This window comes from Myxocyprinus asiaticus, chromosome 32 (assembly GCF_019703515.2).
Source record: "Myxocyprinus asiaticus isolate MX2 ecotype Aquarium Trade chromosome 32, UBuf_Myxa_2, whole genome shotgun sequence".
Taxonomy (NCBI): Eukaryota; Metazoa; Chordata; class Actinopteri; order Cypriniformes; family Catostomidae; genus Myxocyprinus; species Myxocyprinus asiaticus.
Window position 1 is genome coordinate 42,512,090 of NC_059375.1, and position 12,518 is coordinate 42,524,607.

The 12,518-nt window shown below is 37.5% G+C and overlaps 1 protein-coding gene across 1 annotated transcript in view; it reads right to left on the reverse strand.

Annotated features, from left to right (window-relative positions):
• Positions 1–536: 536 nt before the first annotated feature.
• LOC127423501 (calcium-activated potassium channel subunit alpha-1-like) overlaps positions 537–12,518 on the reverse strand; it is a 197,348-nt gene continuing 185,366 nt past the window's right edge. The window contains exon 31 of the mRNA XM_051667858.1: positions 537–1,679. Coding sequence (XP_051523818.1) covers positions 1,637–1,679 — 43 coding nt within the window. The 3' untranslated portion in view covers positions 537–1,636. The remainder of the gene's footprint in view (positions 1,680–12,518) is intronic.

The window sequence follows — 12,518 nt, forward strand, 5'->3', positions numbered from 1 at the left end:
GACGTGACTCATTGTTTTGTCCAGATTTCTCAAATTATTCAAAAATACACTATAAGTGCAATTCACACAAAACAATTACTTGAATACACCTTTGTTTCCAGTTCCTGAGTTATTTTGATATTGGTCATTTTCTGGTGCTTTAAGTCAAAAATGTAAAAAAAAAAAAAAAAAAGGTGTAACCGTGTGGAGATGGTAAAAAAATCAAAGTATTATTAAATGCTGAAATATTTGAAAAAAATAAAAAAATAAAAAGATAATGTTGGGATGAGTTCATGAGAATAATCTTTTATTATTATTTCTTAAAAAAAATAAAAAAAAATAAAAAAAATAAAAGCAGTGAAACATATTTTATTTTGAAATATTTGAAAAACATTTTGTCCAAAAAAATGTCATGTGGTGAAACCAATCTGTAGGTAGCCCTTAAAACAGAGAGGACCCTACTAGACCCTCTAGACTGTGTGTGAGGTCAATGTTGACATTTTTATGAAAAGGATCATTTTGTTCCAGTCATTTGGTGTAACCCTGAAAAAACTTCTTGATATTCTTGATTCATGCTATCCATGATATTCATGATATTGGTAAAAAAAACAACAACACTGAACATTACTTGGTTACACCACATTACATTTTTTAAGTCTTTTAAATCAAGTATACAGTATATATATATATTCTAAAAAAAATGATATATAAAATGTTTATATATACTGTATATATACAGTATACAGTACATATTGTGTAGGTCCCCCTCATGCCGCCAAAACAGCACCAACCCGCAATAGCATCCAGAAATGATATTCTTCTCATCACAATTGTACAGAGTGGTTATCTGAGTTACCGTAGACTTTGTCAGTTCAAATCAGTCTGGTCATTCTCTGTTGACCTCTCTCATCAACAAGACATTTCCATCCACAGAATTGCTGCTCACTGGAGGTTTTTTGTTTTTGGCACCATTCTGAGTAAATTCTAGAGACTGTTGTGTGTGAAAATCCCAGAAATACTCAAACCAGCCCATCTGGCACCAACAATCATGCCATTTATTTTATGTACTTTATCCTATTTTTCATGCTAGATTTTTTTGAATGTACAGTGGCAAGAAAAAATATGTGAACCCTTTGGAATTAGCAGGTTTTCTGCATTAATTGGTCATAAAATGTGATCTCATCTTCATCAAAGTCACAAGTATCGACTAAACAAAATGTGCTTAACCTAACAACACACAAACTATTATAATCTTTCATGTCTTTACTGAACACATGCTATTAAATATTCACAGTGCTGTGGAAGTAAGCAGAAGCGATCCTAGGGACTCTGGGGGCCCTAGGCAAAAAAACAAACAAAAAAAAAAGCGGGCCCTTCTGAATTTAAAATGCACGTATTTTAAATTCATGCAATAATAGAACATTTTTAAAAGTGCACTCAGGACTTCTTTTTCACTATCTCACAGCACACAGCATCACTTGACCCTTAGCCATAGTACATCTGATATTATTAAAGAGATCTCACTGCCTTCTGTTGTTGTGGTGATGCCGCTAGGGAGTGGTGTGGCCTCTTTCTGTTTATGAGGTGTTGATGTGATGGAAGTACCTGCTGTTGTGGTACTGCTGATGGCACTGCTGGAAGTGTAAGATCCTGTTCATCAAGAGCAGAACAGCAGGCTGCACTGGAAGTTCATGGAACTGCTAAATAATTAAAGTAAATATATACATTCAGACATTCAGATTTCAGATAAATTTAGCTTGAATATTCTCATTCAGCATGAATATTCTCATTGTAACACAGAATTAGGTAAAATAATGTTTGAGAGAAGGCCATATCGATATCAATAATACCACATTGTGATACATTGAATTCACATTCGATATGTGCTTGTCTGGGGTGTTTCAGTAATGCTCTTAGAGAAAGAAAAGAAAGCATGGAGCATTTAAGATACTATCTTCCACTAACAAGCATTAATTTTTGTAACATACAGTATAGGTACAAAGCTGGCAATGCCATCTCACTACCACTCTTTTCATGAAAAATAAATGATCTACTCCATAGTAGTAATTGTATCTAAATCGTATCTAAACTTAACAGAAAAAATAAACTAGCTGTGATGTAATAACTCTCTTCTATATGTGCCCCTCTCTCTGTCTGTATATACAGGTGCATCTCAATAAATTAGAATGTCGTGGAAAAGTTCATTTATTTCAGTAATTCAACTCAAATTGTGAAACTCGTGTATTAAATAAATTCAATGCACACAGACTGAAGTAGTTTAAGTCTTTGGTTCTTTTAATTGTGATGATTTTGGCTCACATTTAACAAAAACCCACCAATTCACTATCTCAAAAAATTAGAATATGGTGACATGCCAATCAGCTAATCAACTCAAAACACCTGCAAAGGTTTCCTGAGCCTTCAAAATGGTCTCTCAGTTTGGTTCACTAGGCTACACAATCATGGGGAAGACTGCTGATCTGACAGTTGTCCAGAAGACAATCATTGACACCCTTCACAAGGAGGGTAAGCCACAAACATTCATTGCCAAAGAAGCTGGCTGTTCACAGAGTGCTGTATCCAAGCATGTTAACAGAAAGTTGAGTGGAAGGAAAAAGTGTGGAAGAAAAAGATACACAACCAACCGAGAGAACCGCAGCCTTATGATTGTCAAGCAAAATCGATTCAAGAATTTGGGTGAACTTCACAAGGAATGGACTGAGGCTGGGGTCAAGGCATCAAGAGCCACCACACACAGACGTGTCAAGGAATTTGGCTACAGTTGTCGTATTCCTCTTGTTAAGCCACTCCTGAACCACAGACAACGTCAGAGGCGTCTTACCTGGGCTAAGGAGAAGAAGAACTGGACTGTTGCCCAGTGGTCCAAAGTCCTCTTTTCAGATGAGAGCAAGTTTTGTATTTCATTTGGAAACCAAGTTCCTAGAGTCTGGAGGAAGGGTGGAGAAGCTCATAGCCCAAGTTGCTTGAAGTCCAGTGTTAAGTTTCCACAGTCTGTGATGATTTGGGGTGCAATGTCATCTGCTGGTGTTGGTCCATTGTGTTTTTTGAAAACCAAAGTCACTGCACCCGTTTACCAAGAAATTTTGGAGCACTTCATGCTTCCTTCTGCTGACCAGCTTTTTAAAGATGCTGATTTCATTTTCCAGCAGGATTTGGCACCTGCCCACACTGCCAAAAGCACCAAAAGTTGGTTAAATGACCATGGTGTTGTTGTGCTAGAATGGCCAGCAAACTCACCAGACCTGAACCCCATAGAGAATCTATGGGGTATTGTCAAGAGGAAAATGAGAAACAAGAGACCAAAAAATGCAGATGAGCTGAAGGCCACTGTCAAAGAAACCTGGGCTTCCATACCACCTCAGCAGTGCCACAAACTGATCACCTCCATGCCACGCCGAATTGAGGCAGTAATTAAAGCAAAAGGAGCCCCTACCAAGTATTGAATACATATACAGTAAATGAACATACTTTCCAGAAGGCCAACAATTCACTAAAAATGTTTTTTTTTTTATTGGTCTTATTATGTATTCTAATTTTTTGAGATAGTGAATTGGTGGGTTTTTGTTAAATGTGAGCCAAAATCATCACAATTAAAAGAACCAAAGACTTAAACTACTTCAGTCTGTGTGCATTGAATTTATTTAATACACGAGTTTCACAATTTGAGTTGAATTACTGAAATAAATGAACTTTTCCACGACATTCTAATTTATTGAGATGCACCTGTATGTAACACACCATGAGAGTCGCATAATTTAGAGGAAGACTGAATGACAATCCGAACTTTCTAAAGAAATGTGAACATATGAGAATCCATAAAATTGTCTCTAAATGCACACATATTTGGACTACAACTTCTAATGCAGTGGTTCTCAACCAGGGGGTCAGGACCCACTAGGGGACATCAGCACACTTCCAGGGGGGCCTCAAGATCTCTTAATATTATTTAAAATATGATATGACAATATAATTGCTAAAAATGTACAACAGCTTCAACAGCTTGATTTTTATGAATAATATACAGTTCTATGACATTTCTGGAATCACAAGTTTTAAGGAAATATCTCAAAAGCTATATCTCATAATATAAATCTCTAATAGCCTGTATGGGGGGCCTTCGAATATTTTCTCTGACAATGGGGGTCCTTGGAGTCAAAAAGGTTGAGAACCACTGTTCTAATGGATGTTGTTTACTGAAGCCTCGCAATGACAAAAAGACGAAAGCTTACTCGCTTTAATGGACACGTGTGTCTTTATTACATGTTTATGTCCGTAACTTTCATTTTGATTTTGCATGTCAGATGTGTACTCCTGATATAACTTAAGGATTTGAGGATTCTATCAATTAGAATTGAATTACAGGCAAAACAGTGTCTTGTTAAACAGCTTTCCTGGTCATCTTTGATGCCCAAAAATACTGTCTAGGTAGTAAATGTGTTAGTTGTAGTACCTGTAACTCCAGAAGTATCGAAGATATCTTAAAATCCTTTTAGATTCTGTTTCAGAACAAACATTCCTTTTTTATCTTCATTTTAAGGCCCTATATGTGTGGCTTATTCTTAATAATAGTGTATTTTTGGATTCTAGAAAATTGAGATATTGGCATCATTGGTTTTATGTTAATAAATAAAGGTAAATGTCAAGTTTCCACATTATTTGTACATCAGACCTTTGTTTTGTTGGACAAGAAAAACTAGCTTCATACCATGTGACCCACATTCGTTTTTTGACATTTGAAAATGGGTAAAATTGAACAATTTATGGATGGAGCCAATTTGAGAGCCCCATATCTCTGGGACTGAAACATATAGGGCCTTAAAAATGAAGATACAAAAAGAAATGTTTGTTCTGAACCAGAATCTAAAAGGACATTAAGATATCTTTAATATGTCTAAAACTATGGAAAATGACACAGAAAAGTGTTTTTTTCCCATTTTTGGACTCTCACCTTTGGCATATAATGCAACAAGACGTGCTGAAGTCAACTGATTTTAGTTATAGACCTACTTATCTCTGTGTAAAATAAAAAATAACAGCACTGCTACCTTTCTACGGTTATTTTTTGACCTGTAGTTTTGCTCCAAAATAGGCAGAAATTGTCATTTTCAGCCCCCTCTACAAAGTAATTGATTACTCAGTAAATATTGATCCATGGCACTTAATATTTTGGCTTTCATTTTCATTTCTGTTTACATTTCACCAGTAAAAAAATAAAAAATAAATAAAAATCCAAATAATGGTTAGGGTTAAAAAAATACGTTGAGCCGGGAACATCTGTTTGAGTTGACATGGAGTGACCCATTCTTTATTAATAAAGCGCTCTTGTATACTGTTCATTTTGACAAATGTAGTAGCTCATCCAGATATTCATTGCACACAGAAAATGTGCATACTGTGCATATAAGCGTACTACATATACTGTATACTGCAGCAATAGTACGAGAAGTATGCTATTCTGAACAGCATTGTAGCATGCACAAGTGCACAAGAGTTTGGATTCTCTCAGCAGGCCGGGGTTTTGAATTAGTTAATGGTGACCTCACTAATTAGTCATCAGCATAAATAATGAGTCAATGAGCAGAACTCACTGTGTGTCATAAATCAAACAGTTCTGGCTTCTCAGAGTTCAGTGTGAAATTAATCATTGTCCCTATTAATGATGTTACCACACACACACACACACACACTCACACACACACACACACACACTCACACACACCTCTATTAATGATGCTGCTGTGCAGTGGAGACAGTAGCTGTAAATCACCACTGATAAGAGACACTGCAGTTCCTGTGGTTACGCCACTAGAAAATGACCTCTAACTCTCTATTCTTCTAATTTTCTCTCCCCCAGTGTAGTATGCAGTGTGTATACTGTTGAGCACATTGCATTGTGGTACAGCATATAGTATTCCACACAATGTGCATGTTGTGTACAACACATTTTAGCAAAGTACATATAGAAAATGTGCATACTTTATGCACAATTTACATACTGTATACTGCAGAAACTGTAACAGTAGTATGGTAGTATGCTATTCTGAACATATCCTCTGTTACACGTTCCTTCTCTGTCATAACTGTAATCATTTACGTCCAGTAGTATCATGCATTTAAACAAGATGAAACTTTGGTTTAAGGAACACATGGTTTTTCATAATTTTCATATACCAACAAACCTACGTAAATGTAAGCGCAGTGTAGTTCTAGCGGGAAGACTAGCAGCTGTACATCATCACATCAACTCCTAGCCAATCACATGTAAGCCATTGCTTTATAAGTCACATTGCTGTTTCAGTGTGCTAACACGGCAACCTCCACCACCTCACCACCACCAGTTGAGTCCCGTCCTGCATGGGGTAGGCTCCTCGCCCCTGCCTCCTATCTCCGGCAGGATCTGATGGTTCCGAGTACAACTTCTTCGGACCGCCAGACGGGGCTTACGCCAAAGAGAGACATTACATTTCTGTTTTATATTCATCAAATAAATGTCATCTTGAATTTCACTCAAGTCTGCGAGTCTTCCTAATAGAAATATCGTTCTTAGTACCGTGTCAAATTTGACTATCACCGAACATCAAAACTTCTGCATGACATGGCACAACCACAGCCTCTGATAAATAGTCTCTGGAAATGCTGACGGTTTTCTATTATTAGTGAAATGCTGATGTTTTTTTTCTTAGCTTGTGGCTGATGGTTTTAACTATTAGCGAAATGCTGAAGTTTTTCACAATTTGCATTATATGTGATGAGGAGAAGGGCATGGCCAGGCCGAGAGGATTCACACTCGGTGCTGAGTTGCCCAATCAGCAGGAGAGAGATAAAAGGAGCCGGAGACACCAGAGAGAGAGAGACAGAGTGACGCACGGAGCAGTGTTTTGTGTGAACGCTTTTGTTATGTTTCAGTTCAGTGTTTTATGTTGAAATAAAGTCTTTTTGATTGTTAATCTGGTTCCTGCTTCCTCTTTTCCCGATGAACAAGAGGCTTGTCTGCCACACTGGTGCCGAAACCCGGGACTGGAGGAAGACGCGCCATCAGAGAGCCCTCGCCGCTGACGGAGGATCGCAACGCCGAGGAGAGGAGTGGTTCAATGGAACTTCCGCTCCTCCGCCAGGTGACCGAGGAGCGGCTGCCATCTGCCAGGAAGCAGAGGAGCTGTTGCCGTCTGCCAGGGGACGGAGTACCCGCTGCCATCCACCAGGAGGCGGAATCCAGTGCCATCGCCCGACGTCATGGAGGATCGCTGGACAGCTGGCTGAGAACCGAATTGCGGCATGGTCAGGAACCAGAGTTTTTTCTCTCTCTCCCTCTCTCTCTCTCTGTCTCTCCCGCTATCTTTCTCTCTCCCCTCCCCTCCCCTCGTCTTACCCAGGTACCCAGGAGGCGGGGAAGACCATCCAGTGACAAAATGGCCAAAGGGGCAACTCCTCCCCACCAGGAAGGGGGTGGGGGGGGGAGTAAGTCAGACCGGAGGTTTCGCCTGAATAGGGCGGTGGGGGTATGTGACGAGAAGGAAGGCGTGGCTGAGCCGAGAGGATTCACACCCAGTGCTGAGTTGCCCAATTAGCAGGAGATAGATAAAAGGAGGAGCCGAGGACACCATAGAGAGAGAGAGAGAGAGAGAGAGAGAGAGAGAGAGACGCATGCAGCAGTGTTTTTTGTGTGTGTGCGCTTTTTTCACACATGTTTCACATGTTTCAGTTCAGTGGTTTAAAGAATTTTTGATTGTTAATCCGGTTCCTGTCAGTAATGCTGACGGTTTTCACTATTAGCTAAATGTTTACACTTTTTACTTAGCATAAGGCTGATGGTTTTTACTATTAGCAAAATGCTGAAGTTTTTTACTATTGGCATAATGCTAACATTGTATAATGCTGATGGTTTTTACTTAGTGAAATGCTGACAGTTTTCACTATTAGCGAAATGCTGACAGTTTTCACTTAGCGCAAGTCTGATGTTTTTTACTATGAGCAAAATGATGACTCTTCACTATTTGCAATATGCTGATTTTTTTTTTCCTGTTAGCGAAATGCTGACTGTTTTCACTATTAGCGAAATATTGGCTGTTTTCATTTTTAATGTAATGCTGATGGTTTGCACTATTGGCGAAATGCTAATGGTTTCATTAGTTACGTAGCGCTGACGTTTTTTACCATTAGCGAAATGCTGACAGTTTTCACTATTCGTGAAATACTGTCTCTTTTCACTATTGACGTAATGCTGACTGTTTTTACTATAGGTGAGACGCGGACAGTTTCACATTTGGCATAAAGCTGACAGTTTTTACTATTGGCGTAATGGTGACTGTTTTCACTGTTGGCACTATTAGTGTAATGCTGATGTTTTCACTATCAGCGCAATGCAGATGGTTTCTACTATAAGGGAATGCAAACAGCTTCTTTAAAACAGTAATAGAAACCATTCTTTCTTATGAAAACATTCAACTGAAATGCAGAAATCTAGAGCTGGAATGAACAGGACTCCCCAGTTTCAGGGGTCCGCATGATGTTTGATCACCCAGCGGTCATGTTTAGGGGAAGCATGTGTGTTTGGCTGGAAAGGCAAACGATAACAGCATGTTCCAAAATGAGCTTAATCACTTTAATTAAGCCGTTCTGCTGCTAAACGAGTTTAATCATCTTAATTAAGACTGTGTAAGCACACCTGTGCTGAGAATTATCTCCCACAATCCCACTTGTGCGCACAAGTGATGAACACACGCCCAATTACAGACGAGGTCACATGCAGTCTGTGTACTGTAGATGGAGAGCCTCACTTACTAAGTACTTTAAAACAGGAAGTACTAAACACAGTAATGTGTTTTGTGGAATTTATTTTAAGTGGTGACCAAAGTTTAATTCTTGTTCATTTTAACATATTTATACTTCATGAAAACATTCAATGGGAGCTAGAGTTTCACATATTCTCCAGAGAATGTGATTGCCTGTACAAAGGTTTCCGCCAGTGTCGGGGATGTGGATGGTTGCTATAGTTGTTTTTAGTGTGTTGCACTAAATGTGGTCGCTAGGTTGTTGATGAGTCTCTATGATATTCTGGTTTCTAGAAATGGCTTTTTTTTTCTCCTGTTTTATCGTCTACCAGTCAAAAATTATAAACCTGATTGCTAAGAAAATAGTACAATAGTAATAGTGTTATTAATAATTGTACTAACTGTACCAATGTACATTAATAACTGTAATATCAGTCTTAAACGGCTAACTATTTGAAAATTAATTTGGAGAGGTACATTTAGTTTTTTTGATACTGAAAGCTTGGCATTAAATGTGCCATAAAGGACACTGCTTTTACAATATAGAGTTAAGGATAGTTAAGCACCATGGTATCGTATTTTCTTATCCTCTTCAATTATAGTGTATTTTTTGGCTGTTGCTTACAATATTTCACACCCAAATTTAAAAGCTCACCATACAAACATACAGTGGACCTATTGCATAAAATTGGTCTCATTTTACAATCGTAATACATAAATATAAAATGTATATCTTTACAATCTTACCATGAACAAATTAAAAAATTCTGTTGTTTTTGTTGTTGTTGTCGTTGTCCTAACTTTGCAAGCATGTAATTCTGGTTCTGTTTGCTCTATCTCGCTGCAAACATTCTTACTACATTCCACTAAATGACAGCAAGTACTAGGAAAAATACATTTTCATCTATCACCTTCCATCACAAAATACAGATCTGAAATGTATGTGGTGCTCTAATGCAGCTGAGCGCTCACACCATAGACATCCAGTCAATTTTAGTTTGCATGCATGTTCCCCACTGTTTATAGAATATCTCGCCATCTGAATGGACTAGAGCTCTATCTAGGGGTCGTTGGAAAGCAAGGATCCTCAGCTTTGCATTGATATATAACATATCTATATCAATAGTTGATAATACTGAATATTTTGCAGATGATTTGTTTATCATGCATTTTCTGGTGGACTGCAGTTTTTTTCTGGACATCTGAGATATAACTCTGGATTATTTTACCAAGCCACCTCACAGACAAGTAAAAATGGTTCATTTTGAAGAAAACAGCCTAAACGTAAGACCTGATATGGATTTTTACAGAAGCATTGATCGGCGCAGACATGTGACGTTTGTCTTTGTTGTCTGTCAGAGATCATATTACACTTTGAGGTTCTTTCGATAATCATTAGAACTGTATTAGTGTGACAAAATAAACTGTACAGTCACATTTCTGAGAATGAGAGCTTTAATTTGATATATTACTTGTCTATTTATACTTCTACATTCATACGCATATACGCATCTCTAGATGGCGCTCATTTATGAAGCAAAGTTTTTAATTTTGTTATTTTATGTAACATAAATGCAAAAGTTATGGTATTCTTTGAAAAGTTCAGATTCTAAGCTTTGAAATGGTACCAAATATGGGTGACTTCTGTATACGGGGACTTTTGCAATTTAAGCGTAAACTTATTGCACACTTCTAGACCCGCCGGCGGGTCATGTTTTTTGGATGTGTACTAATATTATACTACACTGTAATATACAAACATCTTTACCTCTTTACCCCTTACATTTTTTTGTGGCATTTTTAGCAGTGAGAAAACTGACTCCTTGTCAAATTAGAATGATGTTTTGTTTTTACCAGTCAAATTGTCCCATTCGTGACCAGGTTTTTAAAAGCTACGACCGGTTGCACGGCCCACCAATAACATCCCATCCAATGACAGGATCTCCCACTACAACTAACAATCATAACAATAAAAGTGTTAAAATCACTGTGTATGTGAACAGGGCATAAGGAGAGACACAAACATAGACAAATCCTGTAAGCACAGTCAAATAATCAAACACACTTGAACAACATCAATTAAGCAGCCACAAGATGACAGTTTAAAAATACTGCAGTAATCAGGACAAACGATTCCATGTGAAGGAGAGAGAATATCGATACCTCAGACTGCACAGAGCCAAGGTTACTGAGAAACCATTTCAGCACTTCTGCTCTGGAGAGAGTTAAATGTGATATTGGTAAGTTAGGAGGCAAAGAATGAGAGAGAGAGAGAGAGAGAGAGAGAGAGAGAGAGACTGACATCGATAAATGAAGTAAAGGTTGTCATTTAAAAGAAGACATTGCCATTTACTATTGATTTTTGGCAGAAGCAAAGACACTATCCTTAAGTGACCTCGGGTAACCTTAGACGACACTGCTACAGACTGACCGTCTGATCCATACTGCACACAAATATGGCAAGCATTTTCCAGGATAGTGACACAAAATCTTTGAAAGATATTAATTGTTTTGTTTGAGGCACTTTTTTTTTTTCTTCAGTTTTTGGACAGTTCTTGAGCAGAATAATGTGGACCAGACTCCATGCAACTACGCCAAAAGTTATTTTACTTTTCTAAATGCTAGAATCTATGATTTTTTGTTTATCAGATGATAAAAAAAGATTACATATAGTCTGATTTGAATTGGGACATAAAGTTCACACTAGGGGCTTAGTAACTACTACTTAGTTTGCAATTAATTCTGTGCTTAATTTGGTTATACGCTCTCCATAAAGTAATGCGAGGTTGCATAATATGACGTTTACCTTTATTGATTGATCCAATAAACAGCCTTCAAATTTGTTAAACAAAAGTGTTGGAAATCCATGAATGTCAGTGTTATGTTGCTACGGTTTATGTTCAGACTTATTTTGCCCGTCAACAGTTATACATTTAATTTCCATTGAAAAATTATACCTAAATAGTATATTTAAATATGTATATTTTACATATTTAAGAACTGTCTCTAAAATGATTTAGGGGCAGTAAATAAATACTAATAAACCATATTTGAAAGTTTGACATTTCTTCATTTTAATGCATTTTTTGTGTTGAAATCTGGCATTCAGAAGTGATACAGAGTGACACTCAAATATAGTTTAGTTGTGTTAACCCTCCTATGGTATTCGGTCATTTTTGACCAAAATAAACATTCCTCATTTAATAAAAATTGTTTCCTTTATCTAAGCAGTACAAGACTTGGTGACTGTTCCTCCATTTGCCATCTGGTAGTAGTCGTAAAAAAAAAAAAAGCGACACCTTTTGTATTCCAAGTGTTGAAAATGAGTGGGAAAGACCAATTTCTTTTGATCTGTCAAATACAATCAGTAAATCAGCCACAATGCAGAAAAAAAGGCAGACAGTAATTATAGGGTGAGACTCTAAAACATCCTCAATGCAAAACATACACACCCACTCACACACAAAACACACTTACACACAAAACACACTTACACACAAAACACACTCACACACAAAACACACTTACACACAAAAATGAACTGGTGAGACTAAAACACAGAGCTTTTTTTTTTTTTACATTTGTCAAGAAACAAAACAATAAATCAGTCACAATGCTAAACACACACACTCGGAAATGAAGAGGTGAGACAATAACACACACAATGCAGAACACACACACACACACACAGAAGACCAGGGCATCAGTAAGTGGAGCTCTACAGTTATCTTTTGGTCATTGTTGACA